Here is a 26217-nt window from a genome sequence, read left to right on the forward strand (position 1 = left end):
CACACCAAGCAGAAGAGCATGTTAAAATAAAATTCAGCCAACAATACTTAAGCACAGCCTGATGTATCAAATTCAAGACTAGTCAGTTGCCTTTGGGCATTTCAATCTTGAAGTGTTGCTTTTGCCTTATAACACTGTGGAACAGTTTAAGCAGATAATGGCTACAAAAACACCAAACGTATTAAAATGACAACAGAAGTTGGGTAGGGAAAAAAAAGAGACAATATATTCAACATGCAAAAAGTAATAGCACATATAATGAAAGCCAAGCTTTTATACAATCCTAAGACATCTACGAATTGAGATTTAACTTCAATCTCAAGCGTTGAAGCAGTAAGCTGGAACGCATGCATTCTTTAAAATAAACTGGACTCGATATGAATGTGAAAACAAAAGCAATTAATTGAGCTATGTAAACTCAATTAAACATGCTATGGGACCTTTGCATATTTGTCTGCAGTGCATGCACTTGATCCAATTCGTAAATACATCAGTTGGTTTGTCATAGCCGCCTGGCATTTTCTTATTGCTTTTGTAACAAATTGTTATAGCCATGAGATCTTGGCTCCACAGTAAGTGCTGCTGGGGAGACCCTACCATAACACCATCTCTGCACAATGAATTATAAATATCTTGGTTAGATGCCTGTAGTTACCTTCGCTGGTAACTTGGCATTTTGTTCTGGGAAGATGATCCTTCATTGTTCTTCAGGTCATCATCCCACCTTCGCCGTGTGTAAGACCCACTACGTACCAGACTAGCAGCAGAGTCCCTGTGAATCACACATTACAATAGGATCCAAGGTTTGTACCTTTGGGTGAGATTTCAGATCATTTTGAGCTGTTTTTAGTAACAAACCTAGACCTACTTTTATTTTTAAAGTGGCTCGTTGAAGTGCAATAAGTCTTATTTGGGGAACTCATACATTTAGGAATAATAAATCAAGGCGGCACTCTGATGCTGCTCAATGCATTGGAAGCCAGCTGTACAAGGGGATAAAAACATGAAAGATGCTGCAGAGCCCATGCCCTACTCTATTACAAATATAGCAGTAGAGAGTACCAATTTCAAAACTAGAATCACCAGAAACTAGAAGCCTTTATCCCCCCCCCCCCCCCACCTGTTTTCTTTTTCGTCAATGTCTGATGTACTAGCAAGTCTTCTGGATGGTATTGTGGGTGCCACATAAGCAAGTCTGGTTCCTTTGCTATCTTTATCCTGTAGAGAAAAAAAAAAAAACACACACACAAATTTGTAAAAATGTCTGGGGGGGGGGGGGTAGGCATACTTAAAATATCATCCAACTAAACCAGAGTATCATCTAACTAAACCAGAGTACAGCAATCTTTCACTCTAATCAGCACAGCACTTCACGCCTGCCCATTCCAAGTAAGATTACTGATAATAGGGTCTTACCTGAATTACCCTGTGGTTACCCTTTAATAAGGAATTCGAAGTTCTGACTAAGTATTTATCACTTTGTGTGTACGTGTGAATATAAAGCTTGGATTGGGGAGGCTTATGCGACTGAATGTAACAGATGAGATATGCATCACCGATATGTCCAGGAGGAACTTAGTTTTATTTTTTTACTGACCACAACCATTAAATTGACCTTTACTGAGAATCACGGAATACAGCTGCAAATTAAATGTGAAGACAACAGCTTAAGTGTATCATGTTTTATTCAAGAACCTTCAAGGTCAGAAGACAATTTGGCAGCCGTATTGGGTCACCACAAGACATTAAAATCACCTGGAAACCAAAGTCACACAACCAATATGGTAGCCGTCTTAGATCACAGGTCAAAGTGAAAGGTACTGTTAAGACAGTCTGCCAATTTTCACAACACTAAAAATAAGTCTGCATTTGAAATGCTTTCTATGATTAGGTATTAGAAGTTGCTGGTGTAGCCAGGTTTTACAAAAGCATACAAGCAGATTGCTTAAGCCTGAAAAATACAAAACAAAAACACACAAAAAACACACACACACTATAGAGATGTGTGCAGATTACCTTGTTGTCCAAGGTGGAAGAAAGTCTAGGACTAGAAGCTGACCGCATCACCCCAGTGGTTTCCTTCTCTTTCTGAGCCTCCTTTGCTGCTGTGATCTCAGCCAGTGCCCCATAGCTGCCAGTCTTCCGTAGACCAGACCTCCAGGAGGCGGGAGATTCGTCTTTCCTCTCCTCCTCTTTTGGAGAGACCTTGCCAGCAGGAGGAGCAAACTGCAAAAATAAGCAACAGGGCAAGACATTTTTCAAAATGTATTAGGTTTGCAAAACCAAAATGTCAATTTCTGAAATGTGATTTTGGTTCCAAATATATATATAAAAAAAGATAAATATATACACTTACATACAGTGCCTATAGTAAGTATTCACCCCCCTTGGACGTTTTCACAGTTTGTTGTATTACAATCTGAAATCTTGATGCATTTAAATTGATTTTTTTTTTCCTTTGATTTACTCAACCCTTTAAAAGAGGCAAGATAACTTATTTTGAAACAGTTATAAATAAATAAAAAAAAAAATAAAAAGAATGAAAAATATCTTGGTTAGATAAATATTCACCCCCCCTGAGTCAATACTTGGTAGAACCACCTTTGGCAGCAATTACAGCTGTGAGTCTTTTGGGGTAAGTCTCTACCAGGTTTGCACATCTGGATCGTGCAATATTCGCCCATTCTTCTTGGCAAATTTGTTCAAGCTCTGTCAAGTTGGATGGGAAATCGATGGTGGACAGCAATCTTCAAGTCTAGTCAGATTCTCAAATCGGATTCAAGTCCAGGCTTTGACTGGGCCACACTAGGACATTCACTTTCTTGTTTTTAAGCCACTCCAGTGTCGCTTTGGCTGTGTGCTTATGGTCATTGTCCTGCTGAAAGGTGAATCTCCGTCCCAGTCTTCGGTCTTTTGTCGACTGAAGCAGGTTTTCCTCAAGGATTTGCCTTATTTAGCTCTATCCATTTTGCCCTCTACCCTGACAAGCTTTCCAGTCCCTGCCGATGAAAAGCATCCCCATAGCATGATGCTGCCACCACCATGCTTCAGAGTAGGGATGGTGTTACCTGGGTGATGTGCTGTGTTGGGTTTGCGCCAGACATAACACTTTGCATTTAGGCCAAATAGTTCAATTTTTTGTTTCATCGAACCACAGAATCTTTTGCCACATCTTTTCAGAGTCTCCCACATGCCTTTTTGCAAATTCCAAGCAGGATTTTACATGGGCTTTTTTCAGAAATGGCTTCCTTCTTGCCACTCTTCTATACAGGCCAGATTTGTGGAGCACCTGAGCTATTGTTGACACATGGACAGTTTCTTCCATCTCAGCCATGGAACGCTGTAGGTCTTTCAGAGTCGTCATTGGCCTCTTGCTGACTTCTCTGACCAATGCCCTTCTTACCCGGCTGCTCAGTCTGGGAGGACGGCCTGCTCTAAGCAGATTCTGGATGGTGCCGTATACATTCCACTTCTTAATGATCGACTTGACTGTGCTCCAAGGGATATTCAATGCCTTTGAAATCTTTTTATACCTCTCCCCTGATCTGTGCCTTTCCACAACTTTATCCCAGAGTTGTTTTGAAAGCTCCTTGGTCTTCATGGTAGTATCTTTGCTTTGAATGCACTACCCAACTGTGGGACCTTACAGAGACAGGTGTATTTAATCTGAAATCATGTGAACCACTTATTGCACACAGATGGACTCCATTTAACTTCTTGTGTGAATTCTGAAGGCAATTGGTTGCACCTGAGCTTATTTAGGGGTGTCATAGCAAAGGGGGTTAATATTTATCTAATGAAGACTTTTCAGGTTTTTATTTAATTGTTTTGTTCCCCCCCCCCCCATTTTTTTACACATTGAAAGTGTTGAGTAGGTTGTGTAAATCAAAAGGAAAACAAATCCCATTTAAATGCATCAAGATTTCAGGTTGTAACACAAACTGTGAAAACATCCAAGGGGGGTGAATACTTACCATAGGCACTGTGTGTATGTAATATATACAGTGCCTTGCAAAAGTATTCAGACCTCTGACCAATTCTCTCATATTACTGAATTACAAATGGTACATTGAAATTTCGTTCTGTTTGATATTTTATTTTAAAACACTGATACTCAAAATCAATTATTGGAAGGTGACATTGGTTTTATGTTGGGAAATATTTAAGAAAAATAAAAAAAACTGAAATATCTTGCTTGCATAAGTATTCAACCCCTGTGCTGTGGAAGCTCCCAGTTTACACCGATGAAAGAAATAGCCCTAACGAGGACACAATTACCCTAACATAAAACCAATGTCACCTTACAATTGATTTTGAGTTTCAGTGTTTTAAAATAAAATATCAAGCAGAACGAAATTTCAATGTACCATTTGTAATTCAGTAATAGAGAATTGGTCAGGGGTCTGAATACTTTTGCTAGGCACTATATATATAGGTTAAACAATTGATAGGCATTATGGTTTACCAAGAAATAAACACACATGACTATTACTTGTGGATTATAATCATTTGCTAAATATTAATATTTAGAAGAAAAAAAATCCTAATAGTGAATAAGCCCACCAACAGGAACCAAATTAAAAATGACAAGAATGCCTGCACTGCGAATTCAGTGAGCTGACAAACCCAGTTACAATATATTTAGAGTGGCTGTTTTTGTTTTGATCAGACACTGGTTCTTAGTTAAAATATTATGAAATCTGACCTTTGTGCAACAAGTTACAGATGTTTAGGACTCAACATAAATCACATTTATTATTTGTTTGACTAACTTATTTAAACAAGGAGGGGGGGGGGGGTTACATAATAGGGAAACAATTTATGAAGCAATACAATTAGATGTTAATCATATTTTACCTCAACTAAGCAGATAGGGTGTGAATCAGAAAGTCAACAAGTCTCCAATAACAGATTATTCAGGATTCACTGTTAGCGATTTTTTTTTTTTTTTAATAAAATTTAGTAGTTGCCAATTAAATTTTACCCCACTTTTCTCCCAATTTGACATATCCAATTGTATTTTAAGCTCAGCTCACCCCTATGCTGACTCGGGAGTGGCAAAGACGAACACACGCTGTCCTCCGAAGTGTGTGCCGTTAGACGACCGCTTCCCCCCCCCTCCCCCGCCCCACCCCCACCCCCCACCCCCACTCCCACCCCCAACCTGCAGGTCCGCCATGCAGCCAACCCAGAGCTACAGTGTTGGACAACACAGCTCTGGACAGCTTACAGGCAATCCTGCAGGCGCCCGGCTAGTCTACAGGGGTCGCTGGTACACGGTAAGCCGATGAGATCCTGGCTGATCTAAGCCCTCCCACTCGGGGCGGCGCTCGGCCAATTGTGCGCCGCCCCCGGGAACTTCCGTCCACGGTCGGCAGTGGAATAGCCTGGACTCGAACCGGCGACCTCCAGGCTGTAGGGCGCATCCTGCACTCCACGCGGAGCACCTTTACCGGATGCGCCACTTGGTAGCCTGTTAGCGAATTTTAACCTAATACCTCCACCCCTTCGGATCTGGGCACACCCCAAAAATAAACTCAAAATAACAACCTTTTAAAACAAACGCAGGTCTTTAAGTAGATTAGCGTATATTTTACCACCACAAAACCAGTTTAAATCTCTACATACTGTATTTTACACCAAAACATTTAGGTCTTTGTTCAGTTTTCCTGAGTAGAACAAGCTTGCATGTTTAAAAATGTTAGTCTTGAATGTTATGGGGACACCAATATCTTCGACTAGTTAATCTACACACAATGAATTATGGTGAACTAACTTTCACACCCTTGTATACACATAGGTTTGTATACCATTTCAAACAAAGCGACGGTTGAGTAAACTACTAGAGGAACATTTTTTTAAACATTCAAAAGAATGGTAACATTCACCTGTTAAACAAATATGTATCCAATTAGTATTAAATTAAATTAATTAAAAAACAAGCAGATGGAAGCTTATCAGTCAATGTCCTCTACTTTCAGTATTGTTGACAAGTGCCCTTTAAAAATAAGAAGGTGGAACCCAAGTATCTTCAAAACCCAAACAAAGGCACAAAGCAAGCATGCTCATGCAAATATCGGTGACAAAAGACATGCAGTAGTTGTTTTTTGTATCTTGTTAACAGAAACCTGTAAAAAACTCCTGAGCACACCAATGCCTCACCATAGCCTTTTCACCCTTATTGGGCACAAGAGAAATGCCAGTTTTGCGCAAGCCTTGACGCCATGATGCAGGATCACATAGCTCCGCCACAGGCATGAGAGGAGTAATAAAATCAGACTAAAGCCAAATCAAGACAAGACGTGTGATGAGAAGATAAAGATTCAGGAAAGCAGCAATAGCATATACACACACACACAGAGTGAAATGACAGGGTACCAAAGCACAATTAAAAATCTACAGAAAGTGATTCAGTAATGTTTTATAGTATTCATTGTTTAAAGTTCCATTTATTACAAACTTTTGAACCACAACTATTGAAAATGGATGATTTTGAAATTGTGGCTATCGACGGTGATAGAACAGAGGAGGCTGAATTGTTCGAGCCACAGTTGCAAAGAGCATGCCTTCCTTATAAACTGCAAGTAGCAACATTGCAGGACCACAGGAAGATGCAGTATTCCAACAAATCAGAATGAATGAGAAGTAAACCTTTATGCTGCCTGTACACAGAATGAAGGCAAACAGCCATTTCATTACAGGCTTATATTTTTTATGGTCCATGTCTGGCCTGCAAGATCCCCTTATGACAAGTCTGCTTTCTATAACGCTGAGATAAAAACAAGACATAGTTCCCTTTCCTGTCTTCATGCAAAGTCTACCAGAATAATTTGTCTGTACAAATTTTGTCCAACTATAGCATCACTTTAGCCCTTAAAACAGTATGATAAATCAACATCCTACTGGGAGCAACAAATGCTTGCACCAGTTTCTAACAAAAAGCTGCAGCCCATCCCTGTATGGACTAGATCACCCTGGACCCCTGCCTCTCTTATTCCCAGCACATCTCCACTCTGGCACGCACTTGCTGATTCTTCCTGAGCAACATCCGAAGAATCCGACCCTTCCTCACCAACTACGCCACCCAGCTCCTGGTCCAGGCCTTGATACTCTCCCGCCTAGACTACTGCAACTCCCTCCTGGCTGGCCTCCCTGCGTCTGCCACCTGTCCGCTCCAGCTCATCCAGAACTCCACTGCTCGCCTGCTGTTCTCTCTGCCTCGCTTCTCCCATGTAACTCCACTACTCCGCTCACTCCACTGGCTCCCGATCACTTCTCGCATCCAGTTCAAGACTCTTATACTAGCCTACAGATGCCTTGACCAGACTGCACCCAGCTACCTCCAGACCCTCGTCTCTCCCTACACCCCCACTCGACCTATCCGCTCCGCCTGCACTAGAAGACTGGCTCTACCTCCTCTACGCTCCCCTGCCTCCAGAGCCCACTCCTTCTCCACCCTTGCCCCGCAGTGGTGGAATGACCTTCCTACAGATGTCAGGACTGCCCAGTCCCTGACCACATTCCGGCGCCTCCTCAAGACTCACCTCTTCAGAAAGCACCTGTAGAACTCCTCTGTTCTTCCCCTGGGACACATATCACCCTTCCTTAAATGCGCTTTACTTGCTCTTATTTGCCCCCTATTTTATTGCATTTAATCCTGTACTTCACAGTACTATAATCTGCCAAGTGTTTAATCTGTAGTATTTTGTATTTAATTATATCCTGATGTAACTACCACTGACACTTATCTGCTGTATTATTGAATTGTATTTTGTCACACTTGTACTTGCTTGAACCAAAGTCATTGAATTCATCATTGTATTTATCTTGCTCTTAATTGTATTATTACTTGCACTGTGATTCTTGAAATGTATTTGTTTACAACTGTAAGGTCGCCCTGGTTAAGAGCATCTGCTAAGAAATAAATAATAATAATAATAATAATAATAATAATAATAATAAATAGATATTTTTTTACACCATTATCTCCTACAAAAGGAACATTTTACAGTAACCAATCACTGAGTTGGCATCATATGAAACCATTGAACATTTTTTGTATGCTCTAACCAGGAAAATGGGACACACATGCCCGGTAATAGGGAGTTGTAACACTGTATAAACTGGAATTCAATTTTCCCTACCTTCTTGACAGGTGATGTTGGTGTAACCTGGTTTGTAGGTATTGTTGGAGAAGATACTGTCACGCTGGATGGCTGTGTTGCGGTACTATTTGTACTGTTATTTATAGGCGAAGTAGTTTTGCTTTTTTCTAAGAAAACAAAAAAAAGGTATTAAGAAAAACAGCTGACATTAAAGTTTAGAAACCAAGTTACATACATACACACACATAAAATTCAATTTAAAAATACAACTACATTTTCAATATTTATGCTGAAGCCTACAACATTTATCAATTTTAGAAACACATTTAAACCACGTATTTGCAATTACAAACATTTGGCCCAAGTCATGTTAGGTCAGGTGGCACTGAGACAAGGTCAAAAGCAACCCTTAAATCACTCAAAGCGTGTCCTTTAATTCCACCAAGCTAACAGTGTCAGCCTGGCTGCAGCTTATCACCACCCTGCTGAGCTGGTCTTTAGCACTAAATGGATTTACCTGCTTCTGTTTCGGACTCAGAGTCCTCCTCCTCTTCCTCTTCACTGGAGCAGCTGGACTCATCCTTCTTCCCCTCCTCTTCCTCATCTACTTTCTCCTGCTCCAGAGACTCTATGCGGGGCATGCTCTTCTCCTGCTCAGTGAGGAGAGTCTCTTTACTGAAATTAAAATAAATAAATCAGACAGACACTCTGTGACAAAATCCTGAACTATATTTAAAACAGATTTACTTCAACACAAAACTTGAAAGTTACAGTATATCAACTATCCTTTATGTTCCAGTAAAAATCTAACTTTCATTGTCACCAATGCATTACATTAGAATGAACAGCAACCTAATAAAACACAATTAATTCCCCATACCTTTTTTTTTTTTTTTAAAGCGAATGTATTGAAATCGGTGTGAAGACAAACTTTTACTGGCAACATTGTCATCTTAGAAGTAGTTTTGACTGTAGAACTGAAGTTGTGTCTGTGAGCACAAACACAAAGTTCCTCTGTGGCACAGCATAGCACATTATCCTGCTGTGCTGCCTAGCATGTGCAACTGTATTATCACAAAACTAATTAACTTATCTACCATCGAATAACATCAGATTTTGGCAAAAACAGGTCACATTCACACTATTTGTACTATTTGTACTGAAGGAACATTGTAAAAGAATATATAACAATTGGACAATAACCATAAACAGAATAATACACCAGAGCCCAAACACTGGTACTGGCTTTACATTTGGAACACAGCTCAATTCCATGATGACATGGCAGTCTTTACATCAGAGGTCAGGATCACCATAAAGTTTGTATCAACAAATGTGCATCAACAGTGTCCTTGTCAATTTGAGAGTGTATGATAAGCAATTGACTGGCCCAAAATTACACTAATGCAATGAACTGGTGTCTTGCAAATCAGACCTACCAAGTCTAATGAGGTAATATTACTTGCATAGCAGGCCCTCATACAATGCAGGATCCACTTACTTCTTGACTGGTTTAAGCGACTGGTTGTTCTCCGTTGTTGTCGTTGTCTCAATCAAAGGAGACTTCTTATCCTGTTTCTCGCTAAGAAGCTTTAATAAAAGCAAAATAAAGAATTAAGGATTTATTCAACCGACTGCCCAGTTAGCTCATGTAAAAAGTATTAGTCCAAGTAAGTTTTATACTTTGACTTAATCCAAGTTTCTGAAGCATTGTCAAATCCTGGACCACTTAAATGCTAATGTTTTCATTAACAGGTCATCGTTGCACACAAACTCCTCCAATCGGTATATACTCACTGCAATCAAGGAGAATTGCCTGTCCAAATTGTTTACATAAATGTGCAGTGTTAACTTCTTGGCAGCAACACAGCTCGTCAATACTTTTGAAACCAGGAAATAAAAATCAGAACAGCTTTACCAATTTTTGCTTCTTTTGTAATTCTTCTAAGTAACCGAGGACATCTTCATCTGCTACATCAAAGGCTGTTTGACCCTGCAAAAAACATAAGCTCCTGCATGACATACTGACTCCAAGCAAAACACACACAGTTGTACATTACATTTTAATATGCATCATTAATGCAAGATATTATAGATGCTTAATATTAGTCATTATAGTAAACCTATAGAACTATTTCCATTAGTAACCAAATCAGTCACACTGCTGAAGTAATCTGCTGGTAAGGTCTGCAGATATTCACGGTTTAGCTTTCCTTTTATTAAACACTAAAATCTACTTATGAAAAGGTACAGGAGGAAGATTTGACCACCAGGTGGTGCAAAGTGGCAAATAAAACACCCATGCTCATCAAGGATGAAGTGATTTTTGCCTAATTATTTAGTATCTAAGCAACTGAAACACCTACCACTTTGTTGACAGTGTCCATATCACATAGATTTTCTACTAAAACACGGCAAGCTTCCTCTTTGCCCCAGTGTGAAGCAGCATGGAGTGGCGTCCAACCGTCATAATCTTTAATATTTACATCATACCCTGCCTGGATTAAAAGCCTGTGGAGGAATGAGACTAAATAATGCACCTGGAATTTCATAGGCAATTTAAAGAGAATGGTAAGTATAGTAGTGTGCACATATATTGACTAGTTTAAATTCTAAAAAAATAAGAAGCAACAGAAGACGAAGACGAAGCAGCAGAAGAAGCAGCAGCAGAACCTGAACATTTCACTTACTTTAAAACCTCTATATAACTCTTTGCAGCAGCCACATGCAATGCAGTGCCCCCAGATTTGGCATGTCTGACATCATTGATCTGGCCACTGTTTAACCACTGGTGTGCGTCACGAAGCATAATCCTTTCCTCCTCTTTCCGGACAGCTTCTATATCCACCCCTGGGGAAAAAATAAATTTTTATAATATTTTTATTTATTTATGTAATATATAATTTACAAAATCCTATTTTCCCTAAAACTCTTAGGAAAGCAATTTCCAGGTCATGTGATACCAAGGCATTCTGTACATCAAGCAAATATCTGCACTACCGCCGTGCGCTTGTGGGACGGATCACCAAATCTGTTGCACGTATGTGAACATGGTAACCACAGTTCTCCATATATTCATATGTCCGTGCTTGGAGAAGTATCAGAATCAGTTTGAGAGAAACTTAGTGGTCAAAAATAAGAATTTAACATCCAGGTGTAATCACGTTTTACAGGTAAACACATTGCATTAAAAAAGTCAGGTACCACAGAGGGCACTGTTGCTTGTCGTTCCCCCCCCAACCCCATACTAGAAGTGCATCAGTAGAAGGGTATAAATGTCATCTTTAATGCTCATATACAGATACACTCAGTTATAGGTTGCTGTGTGGTCCAGTGAAAGGGCTTGTAAACCAGGAGGTCCCCGGTTCAAATCCCGGCCCAGCCACCGACTCATTGCGAGACGTTGTTTTAAGTGACTCTGCAGCTGATGCACTGTTCACACACCCTAGTCTCTGTAAGTCACCTTGGATAAAGGCGTCTACTAAATAAACACAGAATAATACTTGTCTGTATAAAAGTTAGCCACAGAGACCCTGTCATCATGGATAGAGAACTAATCAATGAATTAATTCTCAACATACTTTCTCAACACAAGGAGGGAGCTGTACAATCCTCTGCTTTTTGATTGTGTGCTGCCCCCACCCCCATTTCCATTACTTCATTATCCACAGTAATCTGTACTCTAACGAAGCAGACTAGTCACATAAATTATTAAATAGCGTAATAATTGGGGACTTCTATTATTATTATTATTATTTGTTTATTTAGCAGACGCCTTTATCCAAGGCGACTTACAGAGACTAGGGTGTGTCTCACCCGAAAGACAGAGCACAAGGAGGTTAAGTGACTTGCTATTAGTCTACATTTGCTATGTCAAGTAACAGCTTAAACAATTTATTCAAACATTAGGGTACAAAGTTCATTGTGGTTTTGACACACAGTGTTTGAGTCTTTGTGTTGCAAACAATGTTCTTCATTATTGCCCAGATGACCAGATCACACTGGAATATAGTAGTCTCCGCATATGGAACACCTCCTAAGAGAACACTTCAGCTAAGAGAATAACCTTGTGGTGAAACTCATTTTTCCCCCATAGTAAATGCTCCACCTAAAGGAAGAGGAACTTCGCTTAAAAGAAAACCTTGGCACCAAAAATGATTTTCACAACCAATACAGTACTATTTTGTAATCTGATAACTCAAACCTAAATTCAAATTGTTTATTCAGTCTCTTCAAAACATCGTCATCGCGGGACAGTGTCTTGAGGCACACCGATTGCTTTATTCAATCTTTCCAGAACCGCTGTCATATCAGAAACATGCCACTGCATTGCTATAAAGCTGCATCAGAAGTCATTGCAAATAAAACCTGACAGCTGTCACTACAGGCACACAGATACTGTGGTAAGCTAAGCAAATCGCATTACATAATATGCTTTACAGTGCAGACCATGATGGCACACTGTAGGCAGGGATAATTAACACAGTATGCATGTTGTAAATGAAGCCCTTAGGACATGAGAAGTGTTGAGATGTAATCTGGACACAGCAATAAACATTGTGGGTTACAAGCTCTCTGCTACCTGCCCTCCCTCATCTCTCATAAGATATGCATGTACAGTAAGCCTAGTTTACACTACCCAAGTCCTGGGGCAAAAACAAAATTATAAAAAAATTGGACATGAACAAGACAGAAAAGTGGAGAATAGTAAAACACATTCATCCCTGTTATTTGTGCTTCATACCAATGAACAGAGTGCTTTTATTGCCTCCAGAATAGTATTTGCAAAAGAGGTGTTACCAATTGTGGCAGGGCAAAAGCCCTGCACGTGTAAATAATGTATTGTATTGTGTGTATGTATAAGTTTAAAAATATATATAGAATAAGTGTGCACTAGATATGGCAGGTTTTTGCAGTTATAAATAAAGTTGTGAAGTTTTGAATTTAAGTTTGGCAGGGATGGGGTTAAATCCAACTCTGCCAAATCCAAATGCAGAATGTGGCTGGGGCTTAATTGACTAATTGATGATCAATTAAGCCCAGCCACATGGTATAAAAAAGGAGCTGGAAAGCCAGTTCGGGTGGTTTTTGTTTCAGCAAGCATGCAGCCTCACTACTGTGTGGAGAGCCAGTGTGAGAGTTGTATAGGGATTAATTTAGGGGATTTTGATCCCACCCCAGTTTATTTTAGTGTGTCAGAGTAGGTTCCGGAGCGGGACCTCCCTCTTAGTGGGAGCAGCGCTAAGCCAGTGTTTGGCAAACTTTTGTTTTTAGCTGTTTCTCACTGTGTTTTGTTTTGCATTTTTTTGAGCTCTTATTTTGATTACGCTCTGTCTGTGTATGTCCTCCTGCACTAGGGCTATCATTGCTGGTACCCTAGTAGCAGCCACCTGTCACAACATTTTGTTTACTTTAATAAAATCTTGACGCCTGAGTGGCATTGTCAGCTGCATCCCTCTGTCTCTCTCTCTCATCATTCAGCAGACACCCACAATTAAAGTAGCAGGTACTAAGACCCCCTGTTACACCAATTAATACAACACTCAGTCTACACTAGAAAACATCACTTTGTAGAAATGGGAAGTTTTTTAATAATGTAAAATGGAAAGACATCTCAGATCAAAATGTTAGTAAAAAATAAAAGTTCAAAAGACAATTTAAAAAAGATCTGGATTATTTTTCCTTGATAACACCTGTAATGGAAAACAGAACCCAAGGTCAGAGGTCAATGTCACCGACAGATTGTAGCATACAGGGTTTATTTAGCTCCGACAATATAAAAGACAGAGTGCTTAAAACAATGTGACCTTGAAAACGGTTAATGTTCAGTGGTAAGCTAAACAGTTTAAATAAGCAAAATCGTATGAGAAGTTGTGTGTGGTTGTACTCTGATAAACTGTGGTCCCAATCCCAGTGGTGACCAGCCTACCAATTTCCACACACCCAAGAGGTTAATCTGATACGATTCTATTTTACCTGCAGTGTAGTGTAACACACAAAGGCTCTTCTATTTCAAGACAAAACAGTAGATCCTTTGCAGAAATCATCTACGCTAGTCAAAATTATTAATTGTTTCTTTTAAAGAACTACAGTACTTGGTGAATCAGCCCCGGGTCGTTGCTTTTGGATCCATTACAGATAGTCTGAGAATGTACAGAGGCGAAGAGAAATTAAGTAAAAATTGCATGCTAACAATTTAATACATTAACCAGCCCACAAACAGAGGCAAATGTACTCGTTTTCATTTCCTACTCTGATTGGAAGAGCCAGCCATACATGTCTTGACCTCTGTATTGCTTTTTTTTATATTTATATATATATTTTATATATATTTTATATATATCCAGAGAGAGAGAGAGAGAGAGAGAGAGAGAGAGAGAGAGAGAGAGAGAGAGAGAGAGAGAGAGAGAGAGAGAGAGAGAGAGAGAGAGAGAGAGAGAGAGAGAGAGAGAGAGAGAGAGAGAGAGAGAGAGAGAGAGAGAGAGAGAGAGGAGAGAGAGAGAGAGAGAGAGAGGAGAGCTGCGTACCTGCCGCTTTTACGCATTAAAAAAAAAATGCATAGCAATTTTGCTGCACAGCTTGTCTACCTCCCCTACCGCCTGCCCTATGAACATTATCCAATCTCTGGCTGGCCCAGTTGTCTTTGCAGCCAATCACAGTAAGAAAAATCCAAAGCTACACCGGTTGAAGAGTCCAGCTACAAATCCAACTGGAACCATCGTCAGAGACAACCGCTTTAAAAAAGCTGCCTATAATATTAAATTAACTGTTTTATAACTTCATGCATTTCCTTATTTTATTTATCTGTATGGCTTTATATTGAAGTTTTAACACTAGAACCGCCACGGTAGTCATTTTGACGGTTTTCACTTTTAAAATTTAAATTACTCTGCGTGTGTTAAAGATCTGCGGTTGTCTGTTCTTGACTTTTCCTAAATACATGCATTAAATATACTGACAGTGTTTGAAAGTTATAAGCACTTCTACCTAGAAACGCCAAAAGTAGTAATTTTGACGGCTTGTTACAATACATGCTTTTATTGTTAGTATAACTTACAATACGCTATTTTTTATATGTATACAAGCCAGTTTGTTATCTCTACCTCCGCCGAGTTTACAGCAGTATGCATTTGAATTGCTCTTGACGTCTAGATACGTGTTATCCAAATATCTATTGTAATCCTATCAATTCCTTGGAGAACTGCCACCTGGTTGTCTACGTGAGCATATATAGTCTGCTGTCTTATAATATTACTATCACAAGAATCTGAGAAATCTTGATATTTATGCGTTTTGATTTGAGAGCAACTACAGATATTTGCCTTGGCATCAGAAATTTGGAACGACTTCACTGAAACAGCATTTCCTGTTTCAAGCTAAACATAAAACATTACATGGACAAGCAGCTGTTTCCAACAAAAGCACGGTGTCGCTGGACAAAAACCTGTCAATTTTGGTTTCCAAAACTTAGTACTCAGTGAAAGTAATCGCCGGTGTCCAGTTGCTGTATTTTACAATGTACTGGACATGGCAGCCATCAAATTCCTTTGTACAATCCACCAGGAAAAATATCAGTAGGAGAGATCTCTTATGATGCTAGCCACGGAGCCTTGGCAGAAACATTCCGATCAGAAAACAGCAAAGTGGCAGAGAAACGCAGCTCAACCTGGATACAGTGTGCAGCCATCAAGAGACACACGCAACAGAAAACAAATGTCAGGTAACTAAATGCAATAAAAATAAAACTTCTGATATCTGTGCCCAGTGTGAAAGAGCAGTATGTGGTAAATACACACAAGTTGATAAGCGTTACATCTGTATGAATTGTGCCAATATGGGGGCTACTTTGAAGTATTCCCCTGAATGCACATTCCCGTTACACAATGGGAACTGTTATTTTCTTTGTTATTTTTTTAAAAATAATTATTTCGATTTTACAATTGTGTATGTAGGCCTACATATAACCAGTTTACAGCTGGTTACAAAATATTCTCTTTTGAAATGTTTATTTTATTACAGTTTTTCATTTTTTGAAGTTGTGCTATGCAGTAGGCTAATGTGAAAAAAGCTTTGTTATTTTTGTAAATAATTTTTTTATTACAAAATAGGAGTTTACACCTGTTTACACAATATCATCTTTTGAAATGTTTATTTTATTATAGTTTTTCATTTTTTTTACTTCATGCATTATATGCGCTAATTTCGAAAATAAAGCCTTTCATGTTTATTTTTTCATTGAAATACAATGTTTCTGCTATGCAAATGTTAGCTATGATGTACATTAATAACTTTTGAGTTGTATCTGATAGTTTGTGTTTCATTTTCATATCGAAGCTGTTTAAAATATACCCGTCAAAATGACTACTGCTGGCGGTTCTAGGTAGTATTTTGGGGGTAGTAGCCCCCAAAATATTTGTAGATCCATTCGTTAACAAATCTGACAATTCTATGGTTCCCACAGCACACTTGAATTTCAAGTACTTTGTAGGGAGTATCCATTTACCTTGGCGATTCACTTCATTTTGCAGAAGCTCCTCCATTGCTTCTTCCTCAGCGATGTCTAGCGGAGTCTCCCCTTCACTGTTGACAACGCCTACATCAGCCCCTTGACGAATTAAATACCTGCAAAGAAAAAAAAACTAAAATATTCCAATATCTTTCTAAGGATAATAAATTACATAGAACTTTGCAATAATTGTTATATTTATTATCCAGCTAAATATCACTTGCAGTACAGCATGTCCAGTTGGCAGCTCAGTAGAAGTAGACCCATACACACATTCATTTAATAGAATCTAGAAGACACAGGCTATAACAGTTAATAACATTAAATCACCATTTCTGAAAATTAATAAACTACAGTGGCTCTCAAAAGTATTCACCCCCCTTGAACTTTTCCACATTTTATTGTGTTACAACATGGAATCAAAATGGATTTAATTAGGAGTTTTTGCCACTGATCAACACAAAAAAAGTCCATAAAATCTACAAATTGTTCTAAATGAATTACAAATACAAAACAGAAAATAATTGATTGCATAAGTATTCACCCCCTTGAGTCAATATTTGGTAGAGGCACCTTTGGCAGCAATTACAGCCATGAGTCTATTTGGATAAGTCTCTACCAGCTTTGCACATCTGGACACTGCAATTTTTGCCCATTCTTTGCAAAATTGCTCAAGCTCCGTCAAGTTGGATGGGGACCTTTGGTGAACAGCAATTGTCAACTCTTTCCACATATTCTCAATTGGATTGAGGTCCGGGCTTTGACTGGGCCACTCCAGGACATTGACCTTTTTGTTTTTCAGCCACTCCAGTGTGGCTTTGGCTGTATGTTTGGGGTCACAGTGGCAAAAACTCCTAATTAAATCCATTTTGATTCCATGTTGTAACACAATAAAATGTGGAAAAGTCCAAGGGGGATGAATACTTTTGAGAGCCACTGTAAATATGGTCAATCATGTGAATCTGTCATATACCATCTTTAGCTGTTGGAGAACAGTCTACGAAGAGGACTTTATATGAAGAAAAATATTTTGCCTACAGGGGAGTAGAAACATGTATTTATGAGGATGCACCAATATCAATTCACAATGTCAAATGGGTAGTCTAATTTGGGAGATGTTTACAATATGTGGGATGCCAATATTGTCCAATATTTGGAGGGGAAAAATTTGACACTCGCTAGGGGCCAGAGAACCGCTTGTTCATCAAGCACCATCGTACAGCATATACCTGGTTTCCACATACCTGCCCAGATGCGTTGGGGTTTCAAACAATCCGGATCCAAATAGTACAAGATATGGATCTGGAACCAAATAAATGGGTTTCAAATAATCTGGTTTCAAATTGCAGGGGTTCAGGTATGTGGAAATGCAACTGGGACAAATCCAGACCCGGTATAAACAAGTTTGGGATTTTGTTTTGGTTTTTTTTTTTTCATTTTAATTGGCTTGTTAATAGTACTGTAGGAGGGAATTCCAGGTTTGCTGAAGACTTCAATTTAGATAAGTGTGGTAGAGTAGTGTTACAGTCATGGCTGGCTAGCAGCAGGAATAGCGGACAGGAGACATTTAAGCAGTTTCGTGCTCACTTATTTAAATAAAACAAAATAAACAAAAACACAAAACAGCACCAAAGGTATGCTATCTCAGTGCACAACTTGCTGCTCCCAGTCCTTTCCCTAGACCAGGGAGCTGTCTCTGAGCCCCTCTTTTAAACAGGTGGCCATCCCCAAATTGGCAACCAATTAACCAGTTAGGGAATGGTCACATTCCACACGCATTTCTGCAGGGATGGGATTTTTACCCCATCCCTGCCAAACAAATTCAAAATATACAAACTTTATTTACAACTAAATACCACACAATATTTACAAGTGCAGGGCGTCAGCTATTCCACAAGGAGATCTATAAAAGGTAGACTATTTATTCAACTGCAAAGAACCAGAATTGGTCTACATGCTGTCCAACTGGATTTTGCACCTAACTGAACCTTACTGTAAAATTTTACAGTAATTTCACAGATTAATTTTAAAAAGTACATTTGAAAGTTTGACAATTGTAATGTCCAATGAGACCTCTGATGTACTTACTCAGCTATATCAAGATATCCACAGGAAGCAGCTGCATGCAGCGGAATCCAGCCTTCGTTATCGGGCTGGTTGATAATTGCCCCATTTTCGACTAGAAATTTCACCATTTCTATATTGTCATCTATGCAGGCCTGCACAAGAGAAATTGAATGAATAGTAGTATAGCGGTAGTCTTGGGCAATTTATGTATGCTTTCAAAGGCAGTTGGGAGATAGTGCAAGTATTATACCAACATTTTTAAAACTGCACACAAAACAAGTTTTCAAAACATGTATGGTTTATGGTATTGTGAATTGTTTAATTATTAAACAACTTTACTTTCTTCCTGGATAATGAAGCTTGAACATTTTTGCAAATCTATTAAGATCATTATTCTGTGCAATTTGTTGTTAACCTCATTAAAACAGTCCTTAAACCCAGCACAAACAAGCAGCAGCCCCCCCCCCCCCCAAAATTAGAAGCTGTCCAAAGTTGCTAGCATTACAAATGTTTACAAATGCTTTGAACAAGCAGCTTTTGGAAGTTATAACTTCCCATTCTTAATTGGTATCATTTAGAGTAGTACTACAGTGTCAATTTGTAATGGAGACTACAACACTGTATATGAAATTGATTATAAAACATAAAAGGGTCGGGCCTTTAAGAAATTGCACCAGGCAGGTTAAAGATGAAAGGCCTCATAGCCCTGGTCAAAGCCAAAACAGGGTGTACTAACCCCACTGCCTGCAATGAAAAACACTTCACAGCAAGTGACCCCCTTCCAGAAATAGCTGCTCTATTGACACTGCTTAGAAGTTTGTTTAGCTATATTGAACATTTGGTAGAAATGTGCACTTCTATTTTGGTCCATTAAAAAAATTACATTCACACCTAAAATAACTCAATATATTCTAGAATTGAAGCAGAATGCATAAATGTACAGATATATAAAGTTTAAAAGCTGTATTTAACATACAGAATGTTATAGGTTTAGACTTTTACAGTAGCTTGGATATAATACTACATTTTAACTTAAAATGAGAGCTATGTGGTTATTTCCTACCTCACAATCTCTTTGGCTGACACAAACAGATTATGATGTGTAGTTGTAAACTTGACTTGTACCATTTATCTGGGTCACTACAACAGAAACCTCTAGTTAAGTAGACTATGTTATCGCACAACTAATAAAAAGGAATAGCTCATGAATAGTCATTGCTGTAGGGAAATACCATAACTTCAGATGGAATTTATAAATCAAGGTCACATTCCACTGCATAAATGACTGAACACACATGGAGTAAGAATTTTCACTTTACAGGAGAGTTGCCATGACTGAATAAAATAGCAACAATTTGAGTTGCTCCAAACAAACTATTTGTTGCAATTGCAAAAAAAAAAAACACTTAACAGTTAAATGCCCAAGAGCATTATCCTTTCAGTTTTTTTTAAATGAAGATTTAGTCCTGTTCAGAACATCTGCTGCTATTGTACAGGTAATATCATGCAGTACTGGGGAGACTGAAGAGCAAATGAGAAAGTAAAAAACTAAATCATTAACATGGTGGAAAAAAGCAACTAACCACCATCTTGAAGCTAAATTGGGACACAGTCTTTTGGTGACATGCGTTTTAAATATATAAACCCACTTTTTTAAAAACCTAGTCACAACCCACTGTTGCTAAAACAGTGCAGAGTAGGAAGCTTCTACAGTACATGCCTCATGTTCAAGGCACAGGACTAGACGGTCAAAACACAACCAACTTTGGGCAGTTTATTGTGCCATATATGGCATGAACTGAGACCGTCTTCACGTGCTTCCATTGTTATTACAGCTCATCTGTTTCTCTTGCCTGAGTAACTCTGCAGACTAGCTGCAATAAGATTGTGTAAAGATATAGCTTTGTCATAAGTACTACCAGGTGCAGCCACACTTTTCATTGCTTGACATTGACTGACTGCAGTGCTCAGACTTGCCCACAGAACATTACCTCACCCTACAGATACAGCACAGCTGCTTCCAAGAACACAGCATCCACATTTTCAATCCAGGTTTCTCCCAGGGCTTGAATTTCATTTTTGTGTGCTGGGGGATTTCCCCCCTATGCTGCAGCCAATGGGGGTGGATTAAAAAATTACTGGGGAATGGCAAAAGAAATGTTATTTTTTATTTATTTAATTAATATTATATATAATATGTACATTATGATATATATATATATATAGATATATATATATATATATATATATATATATATATATATATATACATACATACATACAGTGCCTTGCGAAAGTATTCAGCCCCCTTGAACTGTGCGACCTTTTGCCACATTTCAGGCTTCAAACATAAAGATATGAAACTGTAATTTTTTGTGAAGAATCAACAACAAGTGGGACACAATCATGAAGTGGAACGAAATTTATTGGATATTTCAAACTTTAACAAATAAAAAACTGAAAAATTGGGCGTGCAAAATTATTCAGCCCCCTTAAGTTAATACTTTGTAGCGCCACCTTTTGCTGCGATTACAGCTGTAAGTCGCTTGGGGTATGTCTCTATCAGTTTTGCACATCGAGAGACTGAAATTTTTGCCCATTCCTCCTTGCAAAACAGCTCGAGCTCAGTGAGGTTGGAGGGAGAGCATTTGTGAACAGCAGTTTTCAGTTCTTTCCACAGATTCTCGATTGGATTCAGGTCTGGACTTTGACTTGGCCATTCTAACACCTGGATATGTTTATTTGTGAACCATTCCATTGTAGATTTTGCTTTATGTTTTGGATCATTGTCTTGTTGGAAGACAAATCTCCGTCCCAGTCTCAGGTCTTTTGCAGACTCCATCAGGTTTTCTTCCAGAATGGTCCTGTATTTGGCTCCATCCATCTTCCCATCAATTTTAACCATCTTCCCTGTCCCTGCTGAAGAAAAGCAGGCCCAAACCATGATGCTGCCACCACCATGTTTGACAGTGGGGATGGTGTGTTCTGGGTGACCAGAGCACCTTCTTCCACATGTTTGGTGCGTCTCCCAGGTGGCTTGTGGCAAACTGTAAACGACACTTTTTATGGATATCTTTAAGAAATGGCTTTCTTCTTGCCACTCTTCCATAAAGGCCAGATTTGTGCATTATACGACTGATTGTTGTCCTATGGACAGAGTCTCCCACCTCAGCTGTAGATCTCTGCAGTTCATCCAGAGTGATCATGGGCCTCTTGGCTGCATCTCTGATCAGTCTTCTCCTTGTATGAGCTGAAAGTTTAGAGGGACGGCCAGGTCTTGGTAGATTTGCAGTGGTCTGATACTCCTTCCATTTCAATATTATCGCTTGCACAGTGCTCCTTGGGATGTTTAAAGCTTGGGAAATCTTTTTGTATCCAAATCCGGCTTTAAACTTCTCCACAACAGTATCTCGGACCTGCCTGGTGTGTTCCTTGTTCTTCATGATGCTCTCTGCGCTTTAAACGGACCTCTGAGACTATCACAGTGCAGGTGCATTTATACGGAGACTTGATTACACACAGGTGGATTCTATTTATCATCATTAGTCATTTAGGTCAACATTGGATCATTCAGAGATCCTCACTGAACTTCTGGAGAGAGTTTGCTGCACTGAAAGTAAAGGGGCTGAATAATTTTGCACGCCCAATTTTTCAGTTTTTTATTTGTTAAAAAAGTTTGAAATACCCAATAAATTTCGTTCCACTTCATGATTGTGTCCCACTTGTTGATTCTTCACAAAAAATTACAGTTTCATATCTTTATGTTTGAAGCCTGAAATGTGGCAAAAGGTCGCAAAGTTCAAGGGGGCCGAATACTTTCGCAAGGCACTGTATATATATATATATATATATATATATATATATTATATATATATATATATATATATATAAATTACTGCATCATCATTCACACTGGTGTTGCTTTAAAATAAGCTGCTTTCAGGAGACCTACAGATGTTCATCACTGTGAGACAGAGCACTCTCCATTGCTTTTGCCATTGCCTGGCGTGAAGTTTTTGCTGCATCAGAAGAAAAAAGGTGCTTTTCTTCTTAACCAATGCTCCATATTTTATTATTTATTTTTAAACCAAAAACTCAGCCCTACTTCTGCCTGTTTTTCACTGTTTTCATTTATATATGTTTAACTACTGGACAGTTTGTACGGCATGCATGTAACATATCAAATGAAATGCCACAATTTCCTTTCATATTATGTAAGTTGCAACAGGATCATACTATATGTGGTAGAGAGGATATATATTAATTGAAATCATAGATGGCTCCAAAGAAAAAAAAAAAAAAAAACCACTGCACCATTGAACCTCAATATGAAATTAACATGGGGGGGGAAGCTGAGCTAAACTTTCCAATGGTACTGCCCCTTTCAGTCTAGCCGCTACAATCACGGAGCAATGGACTCAAAACGAAGCCTAAGCTGTGAACTCTGTCACATGAGAGGCTTATCTTCAGGTGATCGTAGTTCCGGCTAGGAGTACCCCATACACACACTTAATACGTCTTTGGAAAGCCCTGAGTCTGTACTTTTAAACACACCAGGTAGGTGGCTTTTACAGTGCCAGAGTAATATGTGCATTACCTTCGGTGCCCTGGCACCCCAAAATGAATGGGGCTGAGTTAAGAGTTAAAGCGAAAGTCACCGCTTGCAAAACAACACCTAGATAGACTAATATCATATATTTTTTTTTCAAAACTGTTTACTTCCTGCAGCGTACTGAGTTTCTATCCTTTAAGATAGCGATCGAGAATCACGTACAAGAGAATAAAGTCTTGCAGCACTTAAAATATTCAGCACTACTTTTATTATATATTTATTTTAACCAGAACTACTCAGAATGCGGCGCATAGTGCTTTCGTCACTGAAACCAACTTCCTTATAGATTGTTGTAGCGTTTCAGGCATTCTAAATTGGGTGAAAAATACAGTAACGGTGTCTTAAAATATCTCTGCGGAATTTTCCCGCACTGAAAGGTGTAGACGTGGGAGCAACTTGGAAAATGCGCGATTATCGCAATCCCGCGCTGAAATTCAAGCCTGGTCTCCCCAGGCCTCTTGAAACCACATGACAGCTGTGTTAAGTCTTGACACAACATTTAACCAAATCAGGAGAGTTGAAGGGGCGGGTTTTCTGCGTTAAGCACTTCGAGAGGCTAAAACTTTGAAATGACTGCTTAAAAAATAACCGATTATTTTCAAAGTAAAATAGTAACAATGAATACAGAGTTTTCAAAATAAGACGGAGATCGGCGCAATCCACCGCCTAATACTATATTTGCAGCAGCTACTTTATTAAAAAATATTAAGATTATTTTCGGTTATTATCATTATCAATTTGTCATATTATTGTATTGTAAGGCAATATTGGACATAATAGCTATACAGCTGAAAAAAAAAAAAAAAAAAAAAAAAAGCGTAATCCTTTTGTTGTGATATTGTAAAAATAGGTACCCAGCTGCTTGTGAGAGATATAGGGGTTCACATATAGAGGCTGTATGCCTTTAAGAAGAAAGTCGTAATGGGATATCAGCAGAACACTTGTCAGCTAACATACAAATGCTTAAGTGCAGAGGTGCTGGATTATTACAATCCGGTTTCATGCAACAGTTAGTTATGATGGTGACCAAACGTGTGAGAGTACTGTTGTGTTAAAAAAAAAAAAAAAAAAAAAAAAAAAAAAAAAAGAAAAAAGTTAAAATGAACAGTTGCATTCAAAAAACGTAGAACAACAAAACACAAAAATATAGCCCTGCAAACTTAAAACAATTTAAATGAAGCAATAAGCTCAATTATCAAGCTAAAATGGAAGTGAAAAGGTTACCTTTTTTGTGTGAACTCCAATAACCCTACGTTATGTTTCCCCAGTCAAATCGTAGAGTGCCTAAATAAGCACTGTAATTAACCATAATAAAGTCATGAAAAAAAATGTAGAACATAAAAAAGAGCAACCAGATATAGTCAACGAAAGACAACACATTATTCAAATTCTTTGTCGTATTATATATATATATATATATATATATATATATATATATATATATATATATATATATATATATATAAGGTAAGGCAAGTTTATTTATCTGTTAAGTGCTACCGGCTATAATGTTCTGCCGGACGGCTGTACAGAATTCCTGGGGAGAACCCTGCAATCCTCAACTTTTCAAAGCCAATCGTACTGAATATAGATTTAAACTTTAATTAAGAAACTTTAAATTACCAAGAGCTTATGCTTTACCCTAATAGTTCATTTTAATTTAACTGCATCTCCTTTTACTTTCAGATTCATACTCTGAATAGTCTAAAGAATGTGTTCAGCAAGTTTCAACACAACTATTTAAGCAATGCTCTAGGCCTATGGCCTTTACTTTTCAAAATGCTTATAAAAGCCCAAACAAGGACACCTAGAATTCCACCCAACCGATTCTGCAACCACTACACACCACCATAAATCAGAGACTGACCCTAAATATGAAGTACTTCAAAATTGTTAGTGTGTTCATACCGCTTGCACAGTACATCCGGATCCCTCCCATTGTGCAGTCAATTAAAATTCAACTCAATTAATGTTCACCATTGGTTCACTCATTCATTGCTGTGCAATCCTGCTTTAATGCACAAACAACCATGCGATACATTTTGTAAGAAACTTACAATAAATAAAATGTCAATTGGCCAAAGTATATTCTAAAATGTTGTAACAGCTGAAAATGCTTCCAGATTTTAGTAAAGGACAAAAGTACAGCAAGAACTCATTTATCTTAAAATGCAACTGAAAACTGGTTCTGGTGGTGTGCGTCTTGGGACCCAAGGGAGTAGAAATCAAGGGCCATGAGGAAAATGACCAGGGACCCTGGGTTACTGAAAACAGGGTGTAATTTATATAAATATGTGACCACACAGTATACTGCATCTATCAAGCTGCAACACAGACCAACGGTAAAGAGTACATAAACATGTTAGTGGAATCCTACATTAAATTCTTCTGTAGTGGATTGCTACACGTTCCACTAGCGAAAACAGAAAAGTTATATATAGCTTACTTTAATTAGGGCGAAGAATAGTACTGAAAAAACATGTCTGGACCTTTTCCCAACTGAAATGGGAAGGGTACAAGAATATACACGGTACCTCAATACTCTACAGCAGCAGGTGCAACTGTTTGCAAAGTAGTCTCTCGGTGAACCAACAGGATTAATCTTCCCTGTTTACACTCTACTCAAACCTTCTGATGTTGCTTTGACTACAAGCCACAGTGGTACACCTATAACTGTGCTATGTAGGTCAAGAGCTGCATTCAAAACTATTCCCAGAATGTAATGTACAGTTCACACTTACACTGTAAAACTCAAGGACTAAAAACAGGGTTACATAGCTATTTATTATAGCTATTTTACTACACTGTTACAGTGCTAAACTGTTTCTTCCAACCACACACAGTATAGAGCTCTCAACTGTTAATTAGATTAAATCTTGATGCCATTAATCTGTAAACTATTGTTCAATGTACCAAGCAACTTAAAT

General features: G+C 38.6%; 1 protein-coding gene across 6 annotated transcripts in view; it reads right to left on the reverse strand.

Annotated features, from left to right (window-relative positions):
* LOC117419536 (protein phosphatase 1 regulatory subunit 12A) overlaps positions 1-26217 on the reverse strand; it is a 62286-nt gene that overhangs the window by 20255 nt on the left and 15814 nt on the right. For all 6 annotated transcript variants that reach the window (XM_058985653.1, XM_034032353.3, XM_058985654.1 and 3 more), the window contains exons 2-12: positions 18700-18830; positions 16609-16727; positions 10796-10955; positions 10472-10616; positions 10024-10098; positions 9607-9695; positions 8623-8780; positions 8145-8272; positions 2017-2226; positions 1121-1218; positions 656-772 (exon numbers count right to left, since the gene is read on the reverse strand). In XM_058985653.1, the coding sequence (XP_058841636.1) occupies positions 656-772; positions 1121-1218; positions 2017-2226; positions 8145-8272; positions 8623-8780; positions 9607-9695; positions 10024-10098; positions 10472-10616; positions 10796-10955; positions 16609-16727; positions 18700-18830 (1430 nt within the window). The remainder of the gene's footprint in view (positions 1-655; positions 773-1120; positions 1219-2016; positions 2227-8144; positions 8273-8622; positions 8781-9606; positions 9696-10023; positions 10099-10471; positions 10617-10795; positions 10956-16608; positions 16728-18699; positions 18831-26217) is intronic.

The sequence above is a fragment of the Acipenser ruthenus genome, chromosome 14 (genome assembly GCF_902713425.1).
Source record: "Acipenser ruthenus chromosome 14, fAciRut3.2 maternal haplotype, whole genome shotgun sequence".
Classification (NCBI taxonomy): Eukaryota; Metazoa; Chordata; class Actinopteri; order Acipenseriformes; family Acipenseridae; genus Acipenser; species Acipenser ruthenus.